The 26898-nt window shown below is 39.1% G+C and overlaps 2 protein-coding genes across 2 annotated transcripts in view; one reads left to right on the top strand and one right to left on the bottom strand.

Moving 5' to 3' along the window:
* The window catches only part of CNST (consortin, connexin sorting protein), a 46296-nt gene extending 34053 nt beyond the window's left edge, over positions 1–12243 (bottom strand). Inside the window, exons 1-3 of the mRNA XM_054280234.1 lie at positions 12169–12243; positions 10417–10513; positions 8150–8171 (exon numbers count right to left, since the gene is read on the bottom strand). Coding sequence (XP_054136209.1) covers positions 8150–8171; positions 10417–10419 — 25 coding nt within the window. The 5' untranslated portion in view covers positions 10420–10513; positions 12169–12243. The remainder of the gene's footprint in view (positions 1–8149; positions 8172–10416; positions 10514–12168) is intronic.
* A 174-nt stretch (positions 12244–12417) lies between these two features.
* On the top strand, positions 12418–22790 carry TFB2M (transcription factor B2, mitochondrial). Its single transcript, XM_054280487.1, has 8 exons — positions 12418–12715; positions 13531–13619; positions 14549–14702; positions 15134–15282; positions 16920–17009; positions 19230–19292; positions 20502–20653; positions 21967–22790. The coding sequence occupies exons 1-8, from the start codon at positions 12418–12420 to the stop codon at positions 22151–22153; spliced, it is 1182 nt and encodes a 393-aa protein (XP_054136462.1). The 3' UTR covers positions 22154–22790.
* Positions 22791–26898: the final 4108 nt, after the last annotated feature.

Genomic DNA, 26898 nt, shown 5'->3' with positions numbered 1-26898 from the left:
CGCAGCCAGCATGGATTTATGATGGGTAAGTTGTGCTTCTACAAAACACTGACTTGCTTGGCAGAAGAAGGTGGAATAATGGATGTGATTTACTGTGACTGGCTTTTGACACTGTCTCCAACAACATGCTCACAAACAAGCACACAGAGTACAGGTCTGGTTAAATAGAGGGTGAGGAGTTCCAGAGAAGCACAGAGAGAGCAACAAGCCGCCAGCAGCTGGGCAACACAAAAGCAAAAGCCAGCACCACCCAGGACAATTCCATCTCTGCCTCCAACCTGAAGAGCTGGCTAACCACTTCCAGCCATACCAGTCTAACAATAAGGACTGCCTCTACCCTAAAACATAAGCAGCACCAGGGAAGGTCAGACTGGACATCAGGAAGAATTTCTTTACTAAGGGTGTGGTCAAACACTGGAACAGGCTTCCTAGAGAGGTGGGCAATGCCCCAGCATCTAAGAGGCATTTGGACAATGCTCTTTGCAACACACTTTAACGTTTGGTCAGCCCTCAGCTGCTCAGGCAGTTGGACAAAGTGATAAAAGTGGGTCCCTTCCCATGGAAATATTCTATCCTAGTCTAGAAGAATTATGAATTGTACATAGAGATGAAAGTTGCATTTTCCTTTGGCAGCCACATTAGGTGATAATTGGTTTTCCATGAGCACCAGAAAGACAAAAGGAACTCTAAGAAGATACCGAGGACTTATCTGGAAAACACATCTGTTCACTAGAAGGATGCTCCTTAATCAAGCAATTTTCTCTCAAAGAGAATTAAACAAAAAAATTACAGGTTAAGAGGAGGACAGAATTTTAATCAGAGGAGAAAGAATCAGAACTAGATATTATTAGACACCCATACTAGTTATGCTGATTTATTGATACCTGTTCTAAAGCACTAAAAAAATAATCCCAAACAGTATTATCTTTGAAAGGTTCACATTTTAGTCTTTCAGCCACATGAAATAATAATAACTATTGCTGCTTTCCCCAGCCCATAGATCAAATGATGTATCAAAAGAGGCTGAAGTAAATTGCCCAAACCCAATGAGGAATTAGTTTTAACAGCAATAATTAAAAAATTAGAATGTCCTACCACCACTGTCTTGCCTCTATCCGTAGAAAACCATTTATCCTTTCAACAGCCAGCAAAGAGAAATACAAATGCATTTGAACAAAGCGTTTCCTATTTGATCATGAAAAATGAGAAAAGATGCTTTTGACAAGTGATATTTGCTGTAGAGGAAGCAGACATTCTGATGGAAAATGTTAACTCACTTCCTCTGAACATTTGGCTGAAGCGATAGTCCCTCTGTAGCTGAGAAGCTGGAAAGCACAACATTTCTTGGTTATTGCTTGAAACTCAGTATTTCTCCAAATAAAAGTAGCCCTGAAAATCTATTCCTTTCTACAACCCTTAGGACTCCTTAGAGAATGAAAACCCAAAAAGAGCTAGTTCAAGGAATTTAGAACACTCCTGCCCTTGATCTTTTAAAAGTATTTCCCAGTTGAAATTTTTTACCTTCTTGATTTTCAATGCTGCTATTTGCAATTCCTTTTGAGTTTACCAAGGCACTAGGCAGGTATCAAAGTGAATCTAAATCCTGTGAGAATGAACTTCAGCTCTGTCTAAAAACAAAAGCAGGAACACTTATTTAGAAATAAAAATTAAATTAAAGTTCCTTGTGATTTAAACTACATTTAAAAGACCATTAACATGCTGGTCCTGTATTTACTGTTTTGCAACTGAAATGAATTGTAAACACAAACAACATGTTAATAAAAAATGTTTGTTTCTTCATAGGCCTATTTTTCCTCCCTTCACTGGTTGCCCAAAATGGAAATAAAAGCTAACGCTGAGTAGAACTGCACTGACCTTTGTTAAAGGTGTTTGTTATTTGTTATTTGATGAATAAAAGTGCTTCAGTTGCTACACAGATTCATACAATTGGCACATGTAATCATGGTGATTATAGCACAAATAAAAAATAAAATGGAAAATATTTGTCAAGTGGCTAAAAGTCTGTATTGAAGAAATTACTTGTATGTTTGTTTGCTTTAGTACAAACAGTATATACATTTGAAAAATTGCTTCAGTTTTACAAGGCCCATGCTCATCAGTGTTCCCTTTCATATATTTCATACAACTTAATATAATTTTGATAACGTTTTCAGTTGCTCGCTTTTTTCCATCTATCCTTACTATGGAAACATAACCTTAAATATAGCTGTTTGGGGGAGAAAAATAAAAGGTAGTAGGAAGTGGGATCACTCCTGACCTGTCATGGTTAAAATTTGAAGAGGGCATTAAAACCAAAACAAAATCACAAACACCACCAGGCCCCTTAACCTTTCATGCTAACAGCTCCTTTATCCTGAACAGCTGGTGGGCTCAGTGAATGTTTACTGAACAATCCAGATCACAACGCTGTTTCTTCTAACATTTGAAAAGTTTACATCAAACTGGATTTTTATTCCAGTTTTATTTTTATTATTTTTATTTGATTGGCTTCATATAGCTCTTCTGCCAAAGTCACTATTTTCTCTTTCTCATGCCATTTATTGTTCTGTGTTAATTAAAGAGATTTAATATTTTAATTCTTTGAAAATCAGCTTCCCCACTATATTACCACCACTGCTCTATTCAAAATGAATGAGCATTTCAGATTGGCTCCCAGTGTTGCTTCTATGCAATATTTTCATTAACTTTGATGATAAATGACAACAGCAGTATAGTCTGCAGTTAGAAGCAGTTATAAGCATTTTTGAGGATTTAATTCAAAATTAATTGTAGCAATTAGTGCTCCAAAAGGAATAACATGAAATTCACTAACACAAACAGAATATCCCCAAACTTTTGAAATAAATAAGCAAATCTATCTGAAATAGGGAATAACTAGTCATTTTATTATGATGAAAATCATCTCAAAGAGATACCAGACAGAAAACTGACTATGAGTCCAAGCTATCTTTTTCTCCTGAGATATAATACAGCAAGTGTTACATGCACAAGAGAATTCATTATGGTCTACCAGGCACTATTCAATTACAATCATGGAGAGTTTTTTGTGCACCATATACACAGAACAAGATGTACACAAGAGAACCTGGATCCCAGCAAGAGGAGAGTTTTAGAAAGGAAGGGTCAGCACTACATCTTTTAATAGCGATTCAGCAAAAAAAGGTCTCTATGTAAACAACCAAATAGGCTGTCTAGAGATGTTGTGGAATCCCCATCATTTTAAAGGAGAAATCCAGCAAGTCTCAGGTTTAAGGACAGGTGAAAAATAGGCACTAACTAGTATTCAAGGAATTTGGTTTTCTTTATTGTTGCAGGGGTTTTAGTATCTTCACACACGCACTTTTTTACTTAAATACAAGCAGCTTTACAAGTGCTAGAGAAAAAAAAACTCAAACAAAATTGATTCCATGAAAGTGAAACAAATAGTTTTAAAAAATCATTATGTTTACAGAGTTGATGCTTCTATCATTAGAAACACTAAAATTTAAAGAATAGCTAAACGTAATCCAGATATTTCTTGAAAATTAATCTGTTGATCTTTCTGATAGCTGGTGGAAAGATACTATCATTTAAGTATTATCTTGTGATGTATCTCTTTTCATATTGATAAATAATCTTCTATGAATTAATAAAAACCAATGTGAAAACTATCATGACCATACACAATCAAAACATACACTAGAAATTATTCTTACTGCCCATTAACATCTACATAGAAAGAAAAAGGTTAATCCCATTCTATGAACATTTATATTTAATACCAAAATGAAGATTCAGTGACGGGGGGGGAAACTCTAATGACCCACTATCTACATGACACTATGTAAAAACTACCTACAACATAGCACTACGATTTCATTAGCTTGTAAGAAAAAGGACCATGTCTACTATGCTGTTACAGGAGCTAGTAAACAAAGAGCACATATGTTCTTTAGAGAAGTGCAAATGCAACTTCTCTACAACTGTTTGCTTCTTCATGTGGAAGCCAAGATACAACTACAGAAGCCTTGAATATTATCACCAGAGTGCCCTTGCCTCACCACAGCAAGGAAAGTACAAGTTGCTGAAGATGTGCTTGACCAGCACAGAATTTGCTACAGTAAGAAATAGCAGCAGACAAAAGTGATAGGCAATTCATGTTCCTGTGATCATCTCACAAAGCCAGACCAATTCCAGCTAACAGAATTCTGCTCTGCATTGTGCTTTATGTGAAATATAATAGTTGGAACGCTGCTGTTTCTAAAGGAAGGGAAATAAAGATATTCATATGTATGCTTCCATTATCCAACCTGACACCTCTGCAGAAAAACACACCCCATGCTGTTGTGCTGTCTTATTGCATGGACTCACTGCAAGTTTATCACTTCAAAAGACAGACTGATGCACAACCCTTCTACTGGGCAGCCTCACATGAGAGAATCGCATTAATGTCCTCCTGTTCAGTTTCCCTGCTTGGCTTTGGAAAAAAACGTACTAGGGGTAAAAATACCTTTCTATGTGCTTTCTTCTTCTGTGTCAGATACAGAGATTAACAGGTCTGTTTTTTCAAATGCATTAAGTCTGCTTTCCTTCAAGAAGTATTCAGATACCAGGGTGGTTTATCTAATTTAATTGAATTTACAAAAATGTCTGAGCACGAACACTTCGGTGGTTTTGTACTTTCTGACACTGAAGTGACATTTCTCAAGTGGCAGTGGCATTTAAAGGCACAACGATCCTCACATCTATAAACAGCAGGAATAGTGAGGTTTAAAAAGGAAGTTTCACATGCTATTTTCAACTTCTAAGCTTCCTAGTCATACTGCTTATTCACAGTTTCAATAAACAACGATAAACATACTGCCAGCCATAATCTACTATTCCACATTTAACATTACTTTAAAAATATGTTTCACTCATGTAGCCAAATACAAGAGGTTTGTATGGAAACAAATAGTAGCTTTTAGTAGAACATATGACAGATCTCTCAAAAATTTCACACGAACAGCCTCTTTGTCAGCACTCAAAATACACAATGATGAGTCCCCCAAGTGTCTAAAAAGTTTTGGGTTTCAAGCTCCACTAGAACAAATTTGACTGAATGATACAAGAACAAAAAGTAACCTTACCATTCCATGTGTTCAGGTTTTTTTTCTTGTCTGCAACAAAACACCAGAACATGTCTTGGGTAGAGATATGGTAGAAAAGGCAGTAGACCAGACTGCTTTAGGAGAATGGAGAACTGTCATCATTGCAGCTCTTTTATAAACAGTCTAGACAAATGTTGTTCAGGAATAACCTATGAGTAACTGGTCTTGCCTTGGGATGCATGAACCTCCTTTTAAGTCTTCTGAAAAGTAGTAATTTGCCTTTTTTGATTTTCAAATTTTCTTTCTAATTGAAGAACTCTCCGATTTTTGTTACACTTCAGAACAGGTGCACAAGTTTGATTAGAAAGCATAACAAAAATGAAAAGCTTCCTACTAGACAAATTTATGCATTTTTTCTAGGATAGGTACTTTTTCCTTACAGGAAAAAAAAAAAAGAAAAAAAAAGTCCTGCAAATCCACAGACTATATTTATGAGAATTAACCAGCTCAACTCACTCTTATCCAAATCTTTACATTCCAAATACCTGAGAAAGGTGTTGGGTCCTACCATCTCATAAGAGGTTGCTAAAAAACATATGCTATAAAATCTCTCATGATCTCAGGTAACAATTTTCAACATATATGAAAAAGCAGAAATAACAGAAAAGATCCCTTGAAATCCAAAGAAGAATGAGGCAATTATCTAAAAGTTACCCAACTGAAGAAAGAAGAATGTTCAAGACTTTCTGAGAATTACATTTCATAGTAAGACTGAAGTCCATAATTTTTTATATTGATGAGGGACAAGCAAGTTTTATAGCCCTCATCAACACACAGAAAGTTAGTACTAAAAAATATTCAGTAAGGTCCTAAATCATATCAAGTCCAGAAGCAACCACAAGTAGAATGGAAAGCTGTCCATAAAGGTTATGAAACAATTCTTGTCCATAAGTATTATACACTTGCAGTTCCTCTGTTATCAAGCCTTCAGGTCCAACCAGAAGGTTAATTAAGAATAGAGCTAATTGTTAGAGCTTTAATAATTGTCATCATTAGAAAATCAGAATACTCAGCAGCTCTACTAAAATCTTGCATCTATTTGCCTTACATTTCCAAAAGGAAGGATGGTCTAGTTTCTACATTATTCAGTGTCAGATACAAATGAATGAGATCAAATCCCTTCTGTGCTCTGAACCTCCTCCATGAAGTCACATTGCACTTCTTATCCACAAAGTACTGATATATATTTCACAGGGATGTAGCAAAGATTAATACAATGAGAGATTATGAAATAAATATTTCATACAAGGACTGTAACGAGGTACAATACATTTAATCTGGTCTTTTTTTCTTCTTTCTTCTTTTGGCCCTTAAATGCATGAGCAAGAACTTAATCATGTATGAGCTGTAAGAGACCTGTGTTAAGCAAATCAGAGCCCCCAAAAAATTAATCACTGGTGTAACTGGATTGAAGTTAATGAAGCTGCAACTACTTAACCCCAGTGGTGAATTTAGCCTTGAGTGCTGTCTCAACTCTCCCCCTTTCAACAGGAAGTTATTATGGTAAATTCATTTCAACTCTAATTGTGTAAACAGATATTGGCTATATGAGCTGTCTCCAACAATTTACACATACTTTCGACTAATAGATCTTAGGGAGGTTTTCTGAAGAACACAGTTTCCAGTTTCTCCTTGCAGAATTTGAATGCTTGCAATACCTGAGCCCGTAAACAGAGATCTAATTTGTTTCAGATCAGCTTTTCAAAAAACTATGATCAAGGTCACTTTAAGTAATTCCTATTTTAAAAAGAGCTTTCCATTAGAAAATCCCCACTACCACAAACATTAACAAAAACTCAGTACTGTAAAGTGGTAAAAACTAATTTCACTTAAAACCCAAAGTGAGATTGTTTCAATGATTCCATGACAGAAGAACTCTAACAGCCCATGGAGAAACTGAATGACTATTATTTCTCCATGTGTTAATGACATTATATTTCAGTGCTAACATAGCAGACTTCAACAGTCTTCCAGGAGAAAAAGAGAAATCCAGGTAAGAAACTAAGCAGCTCCCAAAACAACATTGGATAAAGAGTAATTTTATATGCCAACTCTTGCTAAGATGCAATCTTCCCAGGATCAAATGTGTAAGCTCTGCCTGGTGTACCTCACTTTATAAAATAAAGACATGAGTTGGTGAAAATGCCAAAATATTACTGAACAACTGACAAATGTGTAATTTCAGGACAAGATGCAATGAGATTTGTTTATTTTGCCAAACTGGGTCAACTGTAGAACTGTAAAAACAGAATGAACAACACTTGAACTGTAACCCAGGTCCAGATGAAATGCTGGTCTGAAGTGATAAGATCATCATGCCCTCACTCAGAGGCTAAAAGCACACAAAATTCCAAGTTATAACCATTAAGAAAGAACCTCCAAAATGTACATTATGAATTTCCATAATACTTCAGTAACATATTCATCAAGTGAACTTAAAAGTTTTCCTAACATGCTCATTTTACGAAAATAAAATAAATACCACGATTATTTTTAGGTTCTTTCTTTTTTTAAAGATATTCTGAATTAATCTATCTGAACTTGCCTTCCAGTGTACCATTAATGTTCCAAACAAAAATCCCAAGAAAATCATTGGCATGGACAGAGAAAAGCAGTGCAAAAGCTCACATTCTAAGGCCACACATTAGCAATTCACTTGGGACAGGTGGAGCAGCGTAATGGAACAACAGTGGAAAAAACTTCACACTCATGCTAAGCAGCTCTGTTCCTAAAAAGCAAGCACACAACACAGCAAAATTTGTCTACAGGAATCTCTGGCACTAGCAGCATTTCACTTTCCTTATCAGTTAGCCAGACAGTTTCAAAGACACCACAGTTATATTGTAAGTAGATTAATAAGAAAAAGACAACTAAAAAATCTTTGGTGCGACAGGCTCTTGAGCAAGGCAACATTTCAAAAGCCTTCTGGATAAAGACTTATGATGAGATAGACACACAAACACATACTGAGTGAATTTAAGTCAGCAGAACATGCTCACCAGAATTCAACGAAGAGAAATTCTGAGAGAAATAAACAGAAAAAGCATCTATTGAGTGTTTTCGCTCCTCCCCACAAAGGTTTAATAGAGCTTTTCTTTTTTGCATGCACACAAAAAATATTTGCAGTAAATTTAGTGCTGATGAAAGATGCCAGATTGATAGCCCTAGGGACTGAGATTCTCTGTACACACAGACAAAGTACAGAGTGAGAAATTTGTAACCCTGCCAAAACGCCTTATAATACACAGCTTACGCAACCATCTTCACACCACAAAACCCTTCACCCCTCCACTGAAAATGTCAAAAATATTGCTTAGTGCTCATTAAAAGGGAAATAAAATGTGGACACTGTTGTTAGCATCAACAGGGACAGAATTCAAGGCACCAGATAATTTCAAAAATGTTTACTTTTGTTCTGAATGGTTCTTTTGTCAGCTGTGAACTTTGCTGCAGTGTTTGTAAGGCTGCAAAGTCAATCTGCACCTGGTATGAAAAAGCTTTCCTATTAAACAGCATGGTATTACACAAGAGAAATAGCAAAGGAGTGGTTTAACTTTTTTATTCAAATAACCTTATTCTAGCATACATGACTTCACACCTAGTGCTTAGAAACTATCTCAAAGGAGAACTGACTTGATAGTTTTTCACTTAATTGGTACCTAGGCAGTCACCCTCCAGTGATCTGCACAATTGATCTAACAGACTTTTAATGGACAGCAACTTCCTATTAATCAGGTTTTCAGCGCTGGGCTGGAATCTACATTGTCACATGGAGCAGGCGAGCGTCCAAGGAACCTTGGATTCTAATTTCCCTTGCTACTAATAGCTTGGCCAAACTGCAAAACTGCCCCCACTCCCTAGCCACTGTCCCCCATCCAAATGTCAAGCCATTTTTAATTGTCAACAGAGGACATGTAGGAAAGCAGTAAGTTAAGGTTTATAGACCGTAACAGCTCTAAATACAAATCTGCCTGACCTCCTTATAAAGGCAGATTTCACTTCAAAGGAAGATGTCCAACACAACCCACAGGCTGCAAACTCACTGGATCTCAAACCAGATTGTGGCATTGGCTTAAATGCTACTTCAGTTCTCGGGAGATTTCCTTTGTGCATATATGGGCTTGGAGCGGGGGACAGCAATGGCAAGAAAATATGAAAAAGAATGAGGCTACTCTCTGATAGGTTTTTAAAAAGTAATTCTTCCTAGAGACTCTTTCCCTGAGTGTGCAGTGCTTAGAGCACTTTTGAAAAAATCTCTTACCACTCCTTCTACTATTTTCCTTGGTCACCAACCAAGCATTACAACAAAATTATTCAAGTATGCTTAACAAAATAAATGAATTCTGCAGCATCCTGCATCTCAGCAAAGCAGAGACATTTCTGTCAACTCAGGCATGTAGCAGATTATTTTATTTTCACATTACTGAAGCAAATAGGCTTAAGTGATTCTTTCAGCTCTATTGTAAGAGTTTCTTTCATTTCTGTTGAAAGCTTTTTCTAAAAGTCACATTAGAGGTGGTATTTGGTAACATGTAAACCTTTCAAACTTAATCTGTATTCTGAGTCCTTAGAGGACACTAAGTATCCACTAGGAGGACAAGGAAAAAATACCATCATGCAAACTTCCATTGACATACTCATTAGGTTGTTTTTGTGGAAGATAGAAATTCTGCCAAATTTGCACATAAAATGAAGCATGGGCATAAGAGTTTGAAAAATTGAGATCAAGATCCAGGTACTTCTGCAATTTTCACCCTTACTTAGAAACGACTGCCAATATTTACTATGGCTAAGTGGTTACAACATAGCAAAATAACACTAAGAAAAATAAGCTTTAAATTGAGCCAAATAAAGGTAAATGCAAAAGATATTTAGAACCATTGAAAAAAAAAATCAGATCTCTTCACTATCCTTTTGACCCATACAAATAATGAGCGCTTTTGGTTCGAGCATAGACTGGAATCCAATAGAACAGGTAACCCTCTTGATTCCCTCTGATTTATTTCAGGAAACAATAATTAGAAGGAAACAATTCCAGAGCACTCAACAATGCACATAAATTACAAAGGCATAAGGCTGTATGAGGTAAGACTGTAAATTCAAATATTTGCATGCGGTGATAGCTGGGTTAAACTAGAAAACATGTATCTCAATCAACCATAATGTAAAAATAACTGTTCAAGTCTTCCTGTGATACACTTCAATATATTAAACAATTTTCTACATTGTAATTTCTAAATAAATTTAAAAAATGTTTAAAACTTACCATTTTCCTATGGTTTCATCAGTTTGTCAAAGATAATGAGCAGGTCATAAAGAGGTAGTCCTTTATGCATGAAAGATTCAGCATATATCTAGCAGTTCTAGCAGGAGGGGAAAAAAATCAAACCATGAGTTTAGCCCACAGAGACATGTGGTTCATCCAGGCAAGTACTAAGCTAAAATAAATAAAGTTGTGAAGAAAAGTGTATAATTTGTAGTGTATGAAGACTTGTCAGGGCATTTGGCTTTTATTAGCAAACACTCCTTTGAATAATCTCAGTTGCTCTGAACAGCCCATTCAAAGATGACCCTAGCACTCCTGAGTCCTCCAACTGACAACAAAAACTTCCAAAATTCATTAATTAAGCTTAAAACTACAGCTAACTTTTCTGTGGCCATAGCTGTCAATAAATTTTGACAAGGAATGCTGAATTAGGACATTACTAGACACTTGCTCTAAGACAACCAAGTTCTGATTGATGTTCTAAAAGTCCTACAAATTACTGAATTATCAGACTAATTAGTAAGAGAGGGAAAAAGCTATTAAAACATAAAGTCCAGTTTAAAAATGGATTGAGGTCTATCCCATCATCCAGCAGAACAATCTGTCCATTTCCCTTAAGGCACAGGGAAAACTATTACAGCACTCAGTATAAAAAAGCTGAGTATTTAAAAATAAATTGCAGAGTTGAAGGACTGCTGCATTTGCTAAGGCATTTTTCTAAATTCAGCCCAGCCGCTCTTCATGCCACGTGTAGGTCCCCCCAAAACACAACAACAAAGGCACAATTTTCTATCCCAATTTCTGTTTTTGAGTGATATACCAAACAAAACGACTTTGTTTAGTAAGTAGGGAAGTGTCAATTTCTCTATTCACAAGCAGAGAAACAAGATACATGAAATTAACCAATTTGCAGGAAATCATGCAGAAAGTCTGCTTCTGAGCCATTAATTTGAAGACCAGGCGTACGCTGTGGTTGCCAGATCTCTCTTGCCTTCTGCACAAACGAGACAGGGAGCAGGGAAACACGTTTGGAAGGATTCTCTCTCCCCTTCCCCCATCACACTGCGGCCACTCTCCTGCCACTGACAGCATCCCTGAAGAATGAACTCCAGTTTGGCAAAACTTGACAACGTCTTGAAGATGATCCTAAAGTTATTTCTCGTTCAGGCATTGGGGACGTTGCCGAAAGGACAACGTCACTGCTATCGAAAATGACAGGGTAATTGCAACAAGGTATGGAGCAGAGGGAACCCGGCAAGGAGCGATGCCGGAGATCGGCCGGAGCAGGATCCTGCACCTGCTGAGAGCGGCAGGGCGACACAAACAACCGAGTCCCGAAGTGACTATTTAGCTGCAGACGCGGAGATCAAAGACTCCCGCGAAACACCCAGGCAAACCTCAAACTAAATACGTAGCTCCTGGGACTCCACCGACACACGGAGCGCACACATCGCTGCACGGGCGCCCGGCACAGCGCTGCCGCCGGCCCGACCCCCTCCCGAGCCCAGCCCTGCCCAGCTCCGCTCGGGGGGCACCGCGCCGGGCCCGGGAACCGCGGCACCGCCGCCTGCCCGCCCCGGCCCAGCCCGCCCGGCACCGGCTCCTTCCCGCCGCCCGCCCGGCGGCCCCAGCCCGCCCCAGAGCGCCCGGCGGCGGCCGACACAAGCAGAAGGCGGCGGCGGCGCGCGGCACCGGGGAGGCATCGTATCTTCCCTTCCTCCTCCCCCTGCGGAGAAGCTGCTGTCAGCTCACCTCAGCTCCGCGGCGGCTCGGGCGGCCGGGACCCGCCAGCCGGCATGGCGTGGAGGCGCGGGGGCTGGTGCTGCCGCAGGCTGCCGGCGGTGCGGGGCGGGCACCATAGAGAGGGCGGGCGGCGGGCGGAGAGCGCTCCGCCGGCGGAGCGGAAGCGCGCTGGAAGGCCGGGCACAGGAGGAAGTGACGCCCCGGTTGCCGCGGCGATCACGCACCCGGAGCGGGGAGCGCGGCGCGGGCGGCGCGGCGATGCTGGCGGGCCGGGCCCCGCTGGGCGCCGCGGGCTGCGGCCGCCTCCTGGCAGCGGGGCTGCTGCGGCCGCTGCTCTGCGGGCTGCCGCCGTGCTGGGTGACGGCGGGGCGGCACTACCCGTCCCTGCGGGTAACGGAGCCGGCGAAGGAGAAGCGGCCGGTGCGTAAGGAGCAGCGGAGCAGCCTCGTGGTCCGCCGCTTCATCGCCTGCCCGCAGCTGGCGCGCACCGTGCGGCGCTGCCTGCAGGGCGGAGCCAGCCCCGGCCCCCAGCCCCTGCTGCTCGAGTTCGCGCCCGGTGAGCTGCCCCGGGCTCCGGCGCGCCCCAGTGACCTTGGGGGGTCAGTGCGAGCTGCCGCCCTCGGCACCGGCCCTGCCGCCAGCCCGGCCCCGCTGAGGGAACCGGCTGGGGCCGTGCTGTCCCGGGATCTCGGGCGGGGGTGGCAGCTGCGGTCCGGGATGTTCCGGCTGGAATCCCGGGCGGGGAATGTCCCGGACCCGCGGCCGGCACCTTCCCGGGACATGTGGGTGCGGGCCCCGGGGTGTGCCTGGGGGTGCATTTATGCAGGGCTTGGGGGATTAGTGAGGGTGCAGTCTGGAGGCCTGAATCACTTGTGTTAAAACTTTGCTGTAGAGTGACCAGAGATGGCATTTTCTGTCAGGTAATGCTGTGGTCTTGTAGGCGAATTTTATTAGTAAAAGCACACCCAGGATTATGGGCTATGGCAGATCCTTTGCAGTTACCTAATGGTTTGGGGTTTTTTTTTGTTTATGTTTCTGCAGAATGTTTTTTAAAGATAATATGAGTAAGGTTTCACAGTATATTTCAGTTGGCAGAAGAAAAAGTAATTGAAATATTCAAAACGTTATCTCCAGTTATAATATCTAATTGTAACACTATGCTCAGTGTAATAGAAATATCGAGCAGGCTGCCTGTAAATAATTTCTCTAACTCTTGTTTTGAGGTGTGTTTAACAAACAAAAGCTATCTCCTGTTGAAGGTGATATGTCCCAAGTGTTGTCTTGGGAAAATCACTAAAGGTATTCACTTAGAATCAAAAACACGATCCTAATTTTTTTTTTTAATATATTTTCTTTATTTTCCTACTTCAGGTCCTGGGATTTTGACTCAATCTCTGATTGATGCTGGTTTTAGAGTGGTAGCTCTGGAAAGTAACTCAGATTTCCTTACAGACTTACAGGTATATTTTTGATTCAGGTGCATGTTTCTAAAACAAAATTAAAGGGAAAGTGAGAGCTTAAGTTGTTGTGTAATTGTTGGATCAAAAAGGAATTGGACAGTGGTTGTTACTTGCAACATCTGACAAAATGCCTAATAACGAACAGTATATAGTTTGGCATTGTACATCACAAATGCAGAATGTTTTTAAATTAATTTGGCATTTTGTGCATGTAGGAATTTAAGTTCATACGTAGTTTTTCTATGCATAAATGAACTTTCATGCATAAATTTGAAATTGATTGGAGTCATTGTAGATGTTTATGTTTAAGCAAGACTTCTGTATGAAGCTGTTAAAAGTCTGTAAAAATATGCTTAGTTATTCTGATTATCACACAGTTTTATTTAATCTGTTTTCCTACAATTGACACGTGTTGTCCTCTGCTGCTCACCTGGGCTCTGCATGGATTCAGAGGGGGTCAGACACAGAGCTGCAGAAGTTGCTCTAGAAGATTTGCAGTACAGTGCTGGTTTGGAATCCCTGACTCTCACCTGATTTTAAATGTATATAAAAGGTATCCTCTCCACAGATATGAAGAATTCAAGTTTCAAATTGTTAAAAGGAGCAGTTTCCTTCGTTTAATAGTTTGTGTGGTTTTTTAAAAACATTGCAACACATCTTACAAATTTACGAATGTGGTTTAAAGCTCAAGTTGAACAGCACAAAAAATGTCAAAATGCCTTTCCCAGTGAAGGGGGCAATTATTTTTATCAGCTGAAAAAAAGAAGCAGTTCTTTTTGTCATCTGTAAGAAGCAGCTCTGAGGTTTGACTCTTGTTGACTGGGTAACAATTTTAGGTAGGGCTTGAATGCATTTTTTGTTTGGGTTGGGTGTTTTGCAAGACCAGTTACCGTATCCAGATTTCTTCGACTAAAGTTGTTTTTATTCAGTCCCTAGAGAGTGGCCTGGATGGGCGGTTAAAGGTGATTCATGGTGACTTCTTCAGAATGGATCCTATGGCGAAGGGAGCTTTGAAACCACCTGCTGTGTCTTCTGAAAAACTTTTTGAAACCCTGGGTGTAGCAGCAGTTCCTTGGAGGGCAGGTATATGTTTATGATCCCACATGTTACAAACAAGTGTGTTTAAGGGGTGCATAGGCAGTTTGGCAAAAACTTTGGGATTTGCTTGAGATATATGTTCTCTTTAATACACATTCTGGATTATTAAATGCTGTTTTCTACATTTCAGCTTTGCTTAAGAATCATGATAGCTTCAGAGCCACCCCTCCCCCTCCCACCCCATGGCAATATCAGATAATTACGTATTTTATTGTAATTTAAAGTTTTTCTCTAATGCAAACTGGGCTTAGCTTTGACTAAGCTTTTGACTAAGGCTTGAACTGTATTCATTCTTGAACAACATGAACTCATAGGTGTTCTTCTCTTAGTTTTCATAGTTTAGACATTAGAATTAATGAGATTGTCTAATACATACTGCAGAATTTTAAAGATACTTTTGCTATTGTGGGAAACAGATGTTCCTTTGAAAGTTTTTGGAATCGTGCCACAGCAGTTGGAAAGAAACAGACTTTGGAGACTTCTTTTCGCCATGTATGAATGCAGTTCCATATACAGATACGGGAGAGTGGAACTCAACCTCTTCATAAGTGAAAAAGAGTATACGGTATGTGCAAGGCATTTTACAGGTAATGAAGGTGTGGTGCTTCACAGAACACAAACCCATTTATATTGTGTACTGAATGTTTTTGCTAGTGAATTTTTTTTCTACCAGAATTTTTAAGTATTGTCAGTCTCCTCCTTGTTTGCTTTATGCTGTGATAGCACTATTAAGAAACATTCTGTTGTCATTCAACTGCAGATCTTAAAACTGTGGAGACTGGTCCTTGAGAAGTATATGCAGCAGCAGCATAGCTGCTTTCCATTGTAAATTGTGAGGTGATTAAATTCTGTGCCATGCTTTCGCAAAAAGTTTGTTTACTAGTTGCAGGCAGTAGTTAACGAAGACTGAATTCAAAACACAAAAACACAAATGAAGTCACTAAATACCAATACAGTGAGATGCACTTTTCCTCTTGAGTTGCTTTGTATGCAGTACTGAAAGTAATATAGGCAATATATAATGATTTACACTCCTTTTTATTAATGCTCTGTCAACTAAGCTGTAGAACCTTTTCTGGATTGCATATTCCTAATTAATGCTGTGCAAAGGCTCTAGAACTGTACTTATACTTCAAGGATGACATCTTTTTCTCTCCTCCCCCCCCCGCCACCATGAGACTGGGAGATTTCTACAGAGTCATAAACCTTTAATTACTTGAAGTAGACAAGGACTTCCAGGTCCTTGTCCTTCTGCAACCAGTGTTGTATCTAACGCCCCATTGAAAAAAATTAAATGTCTTAAGTATATTCTGTGAAATGACAGTTTGGGCACCACTGAAATACCCACTTGTATGGTATGTTTTAATGGTCAGATGTTTTACTAAATGCAGGGCAGCCTATTCATTTAAGGTAGTCCCTGTTTCTCTTTTTTTTTTTAATTAACTTTTCTGGTTATAATGTGATCTCTTTTTTTTTTAATTAACTTTTCTGGTTATAATGTGAACTCTGTTACATAAGAGGTGTGTAGTAAAAGCTATTGGAACCTTCTTTAACTGGACATTGTTTACTCCTTTTTGCTGGTTGTTCTTGCTTTTTATTATATGACAAGGCTGTGTTATTCTACTACACAAAGTTAAATCTCCCTGCTACAATTTATTTCTTTCCTTGCCCTTTTTGAGAATAATCACAAGCTTTTTTTTTCCTTGCCCTAAGAGTTGTTTGATTTGTAACATTGATCAGGATGATGACTCTGCAAGTTGCTTAATGTTCAGTGTGGTCGCCTGATGTTTCACTTACTCTGCTTTGTGTGTCTTCTTGGGAATTTTATCTTATCAGTGCAAACTGATAACTCTGCCAAAGTTACAGTTTTTATATGACATCTTATCCTTATTTCTCTTCTGTGTGAAACTTCTCTGCCTTAAAAGGAACCAGAAAGATTATGCTGGAGAGTCATACATAGTTCAGTTATCCAAATAACTGCTGTGAAAAAATACTTCAAATATTCCATCTTCTAGCCCTGTCTTCTGACAAGATATATTAAAATAGCACAAAGCCCGTATTAGAGGCCTAATGTAACTTCACCTTGGAATTTTAGACTTAACTGAATTTCTTACTGTTTTATATATGTATGTGGATTTTGCTTAGATAAGACACAGTCTTCGTTCTTGCAATAAAAATGCTTGTTCTTGGCCATTTTTTTAGGTATTAACAGCAAAGCCTGGGAAGTCGAAGATTTATCAAGCACTTACTGTACTTGCACAACTAGGGTATGAAATTGAACTACTGCATAAGGTAAGAGTTTTGTACCAGCTGATAAGGCCTAAAGCTATGTATGGACATGCATTTACAAAAGGGTTTATAGTGGTTTACGATTGCAAACTAATTGGAAGCTAATTTGATGTTTAAATCAGTTGGAGAACTGTTGAAAATTTTTGTAAAAAGCTAAACCAGTCATGTTTTGTGTAAAACTCTTTCAATTAAGCAACATTGTCATTCCCTATGATGTCAGTGTTTTCACTGCAAGCCATTGTATTCAAAAACATTTATTCTCAGATTCTAGTAGATAAAAAAGATGTTTACACACCAGATAAACCTTTTCCATTTTGCTAATGGTTGTGTGAAACTAGAATTGTGTTTTTCCAATTTGTCATAGTCTGGTCTTTGTTATATCCTCCGAATTTTGCCATCATTTATGCTTTTGACTTCCTAAGCTGTGTTCAGTTGAAATTTGTTTGAGTCTTGGTGCCTTAATGTTCCTAGCAAACCTGCTTCTCCTACTAGTCAGTGCCTTTTTACCTTGTGAAACATGCTGTGGTTGAGTTTTAAAAGTATTTTTTATGTTGTCCTCCCATTTCCCCATGCACACACGGCCATCAACTTTCAGTTAGTTTATGCTTCTCAGATTTATCTTTGTGCTCCATTTTTCTAGGAACCTACTGTCCTAGTTTAAATGTTTTGCTAATCTAAAATGGATTTCACTGCCCATTGTCCTCCAAATACCTTATACTGCAAGGTATACATTAAGGTAAATATTAAGAAGTTGAAGAATAGTACTTTTTGAAGGAGGTCACCTGACTAACAGGGATAAGGTAGAAGTGGAGGCATTTGATGTCTCTTTTTCGTCAGTCTTTAATAATACTGACAAGTCTTGGGCTGCCTGGCCCCCTGAGCAAAAGGACCATGAGTATGGGAACTGTGACTTTCCATTTGTGGACAGTGAGACTGGAAGGGACCAGCTGTATCAGCTGAATGTTCTCAGGTCCTTGGGGCCTGATGGAATTCACCCCAGAGTGCTGAGGAGCTCGTGCAGCTATGGCAGGACCTCTCTTGATCAGGTACCAAAGGTCTTGGGAGTCTGGGGCGGTCCCTGCTGACTGGAGCAGGCCAGTGTTATTCCACGTCCTCCTACAAAGAACAACGTGAGGGAAGACCCAGTGAACTACAGACTTGTTTGTCAAACCTCAGCACCTGCAACCATTCTGGAGTACCAGAGTCTGCTGGGTACTATTGAAAGGCATTTGAAGAATAATGCACTCATCAGGCACAGCTAACAAGGGAAAGTCTTGTTTAACCCATTTGACTCCCTCCTGTGATAAGGTCACCTGCCCAGCAGATGAAGGGAAAATGGTGGATGCAATTTTTCTGGATTCTAGGAAGGCTTTTGATACTGCCCCTCACAGCATCTTTCTGGAAAAGCTGTGCAGCTGTGGGATGAGCAGGTTCAGGGTGTGCTGGGTGGAGAACTGGCTGAAGGGCAGAGCTCAGAGGGCTGATTTGGGCTACACCTGGCTGGCCACTGCTCACCTGGGGCTGCTGCTGGCAGCAGCTCAGTGTGAGCCAGCAGGGTGTGCCCTGGCAGCCAGGAGGGCAAACTGCACCCTGGGGTGCCTCAAACAGCACCATCAGCTGGGCAAGAAAGCTGATTGTCCACTGAATTCAGCGTGGTGCAGCCTCACCTTAAACACCTGGGCAGTTCTGGGCCCCACAATTTAAGAAGGATGTGAAGGTCCCAGAGTGCATCCAGAGGACAGCAACAAAACCAGTGAAAGGACCAGAAGGAATGTCCCATGAGGAGCAACTGAGGGCTTCGGGCTTGTCCTGTTTGGAGCAAAGGAGGCTGAGGAGTGACCTCACTGCTCTCCACAGCTTCCTGAGGAGGGGAAGGGGAGAGGGAGGTGCTGAGCTCTTCTCCCTGGTATCCACTGACAGGATACATGGAAATGGTTCAAAGCTGTGCCAGAGGAGGTTTAGACTTGGCATTAGATGTGCTTCTTTAGGGAGAGGGTGGTCAAACACCATAACAGGCTTCCTAGAGCTGCCCCAAGCCTGTCAGCATTTAAGAGAACATTTGGACAATGCCCTTTATAAAATGCTTTAGCTTGGCCAGCCTTGAATTGCTCAGACAACTGGAGTAGATAATCACTGTAGGTACCTTCCAACTGAAATAGTCTATTCCAGTCTAACAAAACACTTTAATTCCATAGTACATAATACATTTGCTTCCTCCCATAGGAACCTTGGTCTTCATTTGCAACCAATTTGAAAAATGGGGGACTAGCAGTACCAAAAGCTGGGGTAAGATTGTTGTATATGTTTTTCTAAACTAGTTTTAATGAAAGGTTAAAGTAACTTTATAGCAGCATTTACAGATGCATTTTTTAAGAACTGTTCTAATTAAAATTTAGGGCAGCATAGAGATTCATCAAAAGTGGAGTGAAGAATTGCTGTTTTCTTGGAAACTGAAATAAACTAGTATCTTTATTGTCTGAGATAGAAAAAATATAGTAAGTAAACAGCATAAAGGAATATGAATAGGTAAAGTATTTTTCAGAGAAAGTTACTGATGGTCACATCTACCTGCTTGAACAAAACAAGTTACCACAGTCAATAACACAATCAGTATGCTGCTGGTTTTGGTTAAAATAGTCATTCACATGTCTATTATAGATTTCATGTGCAAGTTAATTGTAGAAAAGCACCAGTCTCCAAACTTAAATTTGAGAAGTGCAAAAATACCTTGTGTAAAGTTACTTACTGCTCTCCTTTGGAAAAGTAATGATGTTCCTTTGTATTATAAAGGAATATTCCTATTTAATTCTGATAATATAAAAGCATATTTACTTTATATTTTTGAGTTTCTAGCTCCCCAGAAAACTGCTGTGGTGCTGTATTGAGTATAGTTTGCAATACTTCTGTAATATATTAAGTGACTGGGTGTGCCTTCTATGCTTAGTTGTGTTGCTGAATAGTCATGTGGAGAGGCCCTTAAGGTGGGCTATACAAGATGTACCAGGACAACTTCAGAAGTACAGGTGTCAGATCTAATATATCCATTGCTGCCAATACAGAAGTACATTTATTTCCTTTGAAGACTCCACTTCATCCCAGTTTTATAAAATCCTCTTTTTGCAATAGTGTCTTAGTGTTGCACTCGCGTGATTCTGTCCTTATACATACAAGGCAGGTCTGATAACTTGCATAGTATAGGAACACAATAGCCTGTATAATATCTTGAAAACTCACACCAAGCCTGTTTCTATTTCAACTAAGAAAGTCTAGCTTAAAAATACAGAAATTAACCCCAAGTGATAGTATGTTTCTTTTGTTTTCTATTTCCTTTTCTCTTTGAGGCACAGGGAGGTGAAGCCTCATCTTCCGATGAAGTCATCTTGTTAAGACTTTTAATAAGAAATGTTACTGGTGGCAAAGATGAAGCTCTTGGCTTAAGATAGATACTGTCTAAAAAAGTGATTTTTTCAGTGACTTGCTCTGTTTTTCTTGCAGCGGCTGCCAAATGACCATTTCTGTTTGGTACGACTGACTCCTCAGCAAAATCTATTTACAGGAGGCTTGAAGCCCTCAAATGCATCTACCTTTATTTTCATGGTGAAACAGTCCTTTGCTAAACCTAAGTCTAAACTTACTGATAGATTAAAGTAAGTAAGAAAGAATTACAATTTTTATACTTCAAAGAAATATATGAAAATATTAAAATATATTCCCAAAGCAGTGTTTATTTGCAGATGAAATACTGCCTTATAAAAAACCCTCAGTAATTAATTTTTAATTATCAACATGTAGAATAGAAGATTTTATTATGCAACCTGCTATACAGCATTTCGGGGACTGTCAGGAAGGTTGGAAAGTATTTAGAATATATATGTGCAGTAATTCCTGTACCTCCAATGGAACTTAGGTCATGTATCTGTAAGAGGTTTTCACTTACTTTACAGATACAATAATGCAGCCACCAAGAGTTTTGCAGGTACAGAAATTAAAACCTGAAAGAGATTCAGCTTACAACAGACATCAAAGTTACATTAATGAAAACAGCTGAAGGTTATAGAAGGTGGAATGGGGATGTCCTCAAATGGCTGTTACCTAATTAAAAAATTAGGTTTTAGACTTTACCAATTATGCAAGCTATTCAGGTTTCTTTATGATCAGTAGGTTTCTGTTTCCCAGAAATGGAAGGTGTTCACAGTCTGGAAAGCATTGACTTCTTGCTGATGAAAATAATGAATATACTTCTCATTTGCTGATAGTAGGTTATGGAAGTTAATTTCCAGAAAGGGGGAAAAAATAAGCTACTAAATTCCAGTAACTGTCTTAGAAAGACAAGTGGAAAGAGCCTTAATGGATTTCTTTCTTAAAGCTCAGTGATATACCTCATCTCCACTTGATCCTTCAGCCAGGAAGTTGAAGGCTTCTAATATGCATCTTCTGTGTATTTATACATTTTTTTTTTCTGTCTGGGAAATGGTTAATGTATGTGCACCTTTATAAAAGTATAGCTTTCATAGCAAAGATGTAGATGGGAGGGAGGGTGGATACATCTGTTTAAGTGTAGAAGAAAATACCTGGGAGGTGTAAGCCACTGGTACATGCTACACTGAGTCATCCTTGGCTTTAATTTCTCCAGCATGGAAACACCCTTTTTAGGCTGTAATGCCTGTTACTGACTTATGAATTTAGGGTGGATGAGGGAGAGAGAGCGCCCATCCTGTAATGAGGAGGTTTGTGTGGTCTGGTATTGTCTGTGTGTGCTAGGAGCTTTATTTGCTATTGATGTGTTTTAATAGCAGAGGTTTCTTCCTGTTTGCAGCATGGATTGAAAGTGTGTTGCAAGAAGAGGTTAGCTTCTTCTAGAGGCTATGAAAGAGTCAAGTGGGCCTTCAGATAATATTTCTTGCTTTTTAATTTTTCACAGAAAGAAATGCTCCATTATGATTTTGTGTGTTTGTTTCAGTTCCTGGAGCTTGGACAATAGTGACAGATTACTGAAAGCACTAGAAATTCCCAGAAATGCTTCAATGTATAACTTGTATCCAGAAGACTATAAGCGTCTTTTTGAGGCTTTGCAAAACTCTGATTTGTTTGCTGAGACCTTCTTCCATGATGAAGTCTTGACAAGTACAAGGACCATGAACTTATAAATCTAAAGCTTTTGGAAGATCACCTTTGCTTCTGGAAGATTACTTCGATAAAAAGTGATTTAAATAAAATCGAAGATACTGTTAGCTAGATGACTTCCTGTCCAAACAGGAAAAATTTAGCAATTAACAAGAGCCCTTCTACTTAGGATGAAAGTAATGAATTCACAGTTATCTTTCACAGTCCTGTCAGGAATGGACAAGCCTGCACACAATCCTATCTGCAATGGACAAGCTTTGCAACTTTTGCAGGAGCTTATTAGCTCGTGCTACTTTTGGATGTACCACTTAAATGCAATGTTTTGTTACACTGTTGCTGTGTATTTACAACATTTGAAAAAAATTACCAGACCAAATTATTATTTGTTTGGTTTTTATTTTAGTGCTTAACAATTTGGATGCCCTTTTGACAGATTCACAAAATACAAAGGTCTTTACAACCACTGAGCCTGCAACATTGTCTACTTTTCTGAATTTGCAGCCTAAAGTCAATAAATGCTAATAAATGAATAGTGGTATGTTAATAGAAGACAAGGTAATGACAGAGTGATAAAATATTAACTGAGAGTTGCTTAAAATAAAGATTGTGATATCCCTGGGGAAAAGTTGTAACAGTTATTTCTTTTAAAAATAAGAGGGGCAACACATACTAGTCTGTAATACAATACACAAACACCTACATGTGTATAGGGATTATTTTACGTCTGAAAGTCATCAGAATATTCAGTGCCGTATAAATGATTTTTATTAATAATAAAAAATAATCTTATTTGAAACCTTTGCCAATATTTTTAACGCGTAATACACATACCAAAAAATTACTCAAAACCATATGCTATTAAAATTCTGGTTTTAGCTATAGTACTCTGTAAGGCAACCTGTTCCCAATTTCTCTGTCTTGCCATGTAACTGTTCTGTTGTTGTTCAGCAAAGCTGAGAGGTTGTACTGATTCTGTGTTGTACCCTCTGGAAAGAGCTGTGGCAAAAAATACACTTCTTTAGCAAAGCACTAGTTTATAAAATGCCATCTTGGTGAAGGCTGAGCTATTTTCAGGCTGTGGATAAAAGTAGTGCCCCAAACAATGCAAAGAGAATTGTATTTATTAAGGTCAGTGTGAGGTATAGATGTAATAAGCATTCATCTCTGTCTTCCTCCTGCAGTTCTGGCTGCAGCTGACAAAGTGACTTTGAGCAGCCTCAGTTCACTCTGCTAGCTAGGCTGCAGCTTCCTCTTGAAGCTGCTGCTGAGCTTTTGTAGTATTATGATGAAACTCCTGGAAAGGCTGAGGCTTAATTTGCAGTCTGTCTCAGAGCCTTGCTGGTGTTCTGGTGCAGGTTGTCAAGATTTGAGGCTTCCTTTCTGCTTACATCTCTGACTATTTCAGAGATAGTCATTGTTAATTGTCAGTGAATGGCAACCTTGCATTAACAGAAGCAATTCCACCTTTTCCAGGCTCATCAGATGGTAACTGTCTTATCTACTGGTCTACAAGACTGCTGTGTCTCTTGGGCTGATTCCCCCTCCCCACCTTGAATCAAAACACCTTGCTCTTGTTGCAGCAAGATGTCTTACACCTCCAACATACCAGGAGAAGTATTCTATACATGAAATGTAAGACCACCACTGTCTAAATAAATTTCTTCAACTGTGTACTGATAACATTTCAGACACGAACTGAGAAAAAGAAATTTGTTTTGTTTTGATGCTGTTGCAAAGCAGCACTTAATGATCCAATGCAGAGACTAACAGCAGGAGTCTGTAAGAGGAAGGAATATTGCATAACTGGGGACTTGAAATGAGATTTACTACTCAACAGAAATGCACCATTAAGGCTAAGTGTAAGGAATGTTTAGTCCTGATCACAAATGTGAAATGGAGAGAGAAATGCCTGCCATTATAAAAGTGATTTTAGTATTAATGGAAAAAATTGAAAATGTGAAAATGACTATTGTATATGAATAAATACACAGGGAGTGAAAATTAAATAAGTCTATATATTTGATTAATTTATGCTTTCCACTCAGTAATTCCTACGGTTGCAGGATTTTAGCTCTTGTAGGATAATGTTGAACTTTCACTTCACTTTCAAAATTTAAACTGTACATAAAGACTTGTCATACATTTCTGTTACCATTTTTTGTAGGGGCGTAGAATATAAGAAAACAAAGATAGTGTACAAAGTAATCTTACCCCTAAGGAGTTGCAGCTGGGCCAATTATCAAAGATTAGGAACAAGCCTGACTTTACCAGGCCATAGCTGTAAGCAATGAGAAGAAGAGTGCTACAAAAGAGTGGGGTGGCTGGGTGAGAAGGAACTGGAGTCAGTTGGCTGCTTTGTGAAGAAGAAAAGCAGTGCTTGGAGGAGCAGCTCAAGAGAAAATACTAAGAAGGTATGAAACTTGTGATGAGGAGACAACAGTATGGAACCCCTGTAATCAGATGACAACAGTTTTCAACCAATGCTGTGCTATTTGTATTTGTTTCCTTTGCATAACTGGTTTTTTTTTTCTTCAAGACTGATTTAATACATGAACCTCTGAAAGATGAACCACATGTGATGCATTATCTAGTAGAACACTTAAGTGTTGCTCTCAGTTTTCCAATTTTTTTGAGGAGCTGCCCAAAAAATGGTGTTTGGCATTCCCTATTAAAGTTACAATCAATATATCATAGCTGATATATTGATTGTAACTTTGGAGATGCCAAGTCTTTTCTAGCGGCCCTCATCACTTGTGCCATATGTCTGGGAAATAAAACTATGACTGTGCTAGGAATTGCCTAAGCTCTTCCTACTTACCTGTATTCAAATCATAACAAACGCAAATAGAGACAGAAACCAACTTGGTCCAGTTAATGAGAAATTTTGCACTTGGAAATAGGTCAGTTAAGTTGAACTCCATAGTCAGTTCACTTTTGATCTAGAAGAAGCATTTGTGACCTTGCAGTAATTAATCCAGTAGATGCTGTGATAAGGGGTTGTTAAGGTGGAATGTGTCTGTACTGGCTGTAAACCTGTTCAGCATTGCACATTTTAATAATTATAGCTTAGCCTTGCAGGCTAATGATAATGTTGATGGAAATACCAGCATAAAACTTGAGAAATAGATTGTGTGGTATAGTTTAGGATGTGCAAATGTGATAGGAAGAAACTGAGGCTTCCTGAGATGCATGTTGAATTGTTTTGTCAGACTGAACACAATCTGTGGGGCTGCAGATTGAAAACTCTGACCTGAACTTTGTAAGACATTAATTAGCAAAGACATACCTTTCTTCTGTAGATGTTGAGAAAAAGGAAATAACAAGTAACTTTTCCGGAAAGGACAAGTCAGTGGGAGATGTTGATTTGCTCACGTTATATCCTTGTTTAACAGCTATTGCATCTTTCCTTGTGTGGGCTGTTTAACTTGTCACTGCTAAAAATAGGCACACTGACTGTCCCTAGCAGAGAGAACACAACATACAGGAAGCCCAAGGGAAATCAGGAGTAGTTGAGATACATTATGAGTCATCGGCTGTTTCATTTGGTGTAAGTCTTTAGGCACTGATGTGGTTGATCCTATTGATACCACTCCAAATAAACAGCTCAGAACTTCCTGATCTTGCTTCTGTCATTTGAAGGAAATTGACATGTTTGGGGCAGGGAAGATACAAATAAAGTAGAATGGTTTGGTAAATTTCCCAGTGAAAAAAATCAACGGATGAAATCTATGTGAAATTTATTAAGAATTTGTGCTTAAAATGCTTCTGCAGTGATTTTTAATTTAACAATCTAGAATCAATTTTTCACCAGCACACCAACACTGAAAGTGAAGAGACCTCTTCAAGAGATACATGTTCATAAAAATTTGTCTGTCCTTACAAGCTTTCAACTAATTAATTGATAGCTATTCTATGCTGTTAGTGACACAGGTTTTGTACAATCCAAAATTTAACATTTTGTGTTTCGAGGCATATTTTGCTCCCAGAAAAAAAAAAAAATCCATTTTGTGCTGTGTTGTTTGGAATGGCTATTGCACATTTATGAGCAGGGAGCAGAATTTGCATTATTTCATTACTGCAGCTGTTCCTCTAAATTCATGTTCTAAAACACGCTGTCCTGAAATAGAAGAGCTGAAGCTCCATGCTGGTGTCTCCTCGCAGTAAGAATGTATGACTAATTCAGCAGCATCAGCCACAATTAAGGGATATTTCCTTCAAAACTGCCCTCATTACACTCCTTGACAGCTTCTTCCGTCCAGAATGTGTCATGCACTTCAGACAGCTGCTGAGAAGTCTGACCTGTTTAGGTCTGTGTATGACTTGGTCATACAAAAATACCATGTTGATAACAGGCATTAAATTCAACTAAATATATTCTTGGGCTAAATAAGCACTTACTGGATATACAGCCCTACTATCATTATGCTTTCGAGAAAATTCAGACTGATGATTCCAAAACATTCAAGGTGGGCATTCTATTGATCACCATTGCTCAAAGATTGTTGAATGGCCCTCCTAGGCAGATTTAGGCAGTCACTAACCTATAGACATAGATATCCAGAATCAGTTCTTCAGGCCCTTCACACAGAAGTCCAAATATCCAACACTGCATTAAGATGTTCAATGCTGTGTTTGAAAGCTTATCTACACAGAAAATCTCTATTACTGCAATTATGTTTTCATATCACTTGAAATGCAATGTCAACTAAAAGCTGTTTTCAAGTTTCTGTGGCTTATTTCCTGTACAGCTTATGCCAAGCTGATGGAA

This window comes from Melozone crissalis, unplaced genomic scaffold (genome assembly GCF_028551555.1).
Source record: "Melozone crissalis strain CALT ecotype California unplaced genomic scaffold, PUWL_Pcris_2 ptg000027l_1, whole genome shotgun sequence".
NCBI classification, from domain to species: domain Eukaryota; kingdom Metazoa; phylum Chordata; class Aves; order Passeriformes; family Passerellidae; genus Melozone; species Melozone crissalis.
The sequence above is the reverse complement of the archived record's forward strand: the minus strand, read 5'-3'. Positions and strand labels throughout refer to the sequence as shown.

Coding starts and splice junctions, on each gene's coding strand:
- TFB2M (XM_054280487.1), top strand. CDS start 12,418: ATGCTGGCGGGCCGGGCCCCGCTGGGCGCCGCGGGCTGCGGCCGCCTC. Junction 12,716..13,530: donor GCTGCTCGAGTTCGCGCCCG/GTGAGCTGCCCC, acceptor TTCCTACTTCAG/GTCCTGGGATTTTGACTCAA. Junction 14,703..15,133: donor AGCAGTTCCTTGGAGGGCAG/GTATATGTTTAT, acceptor TGTGGGAAACAG/ATGTTCCTTTGAAAGTTTTT.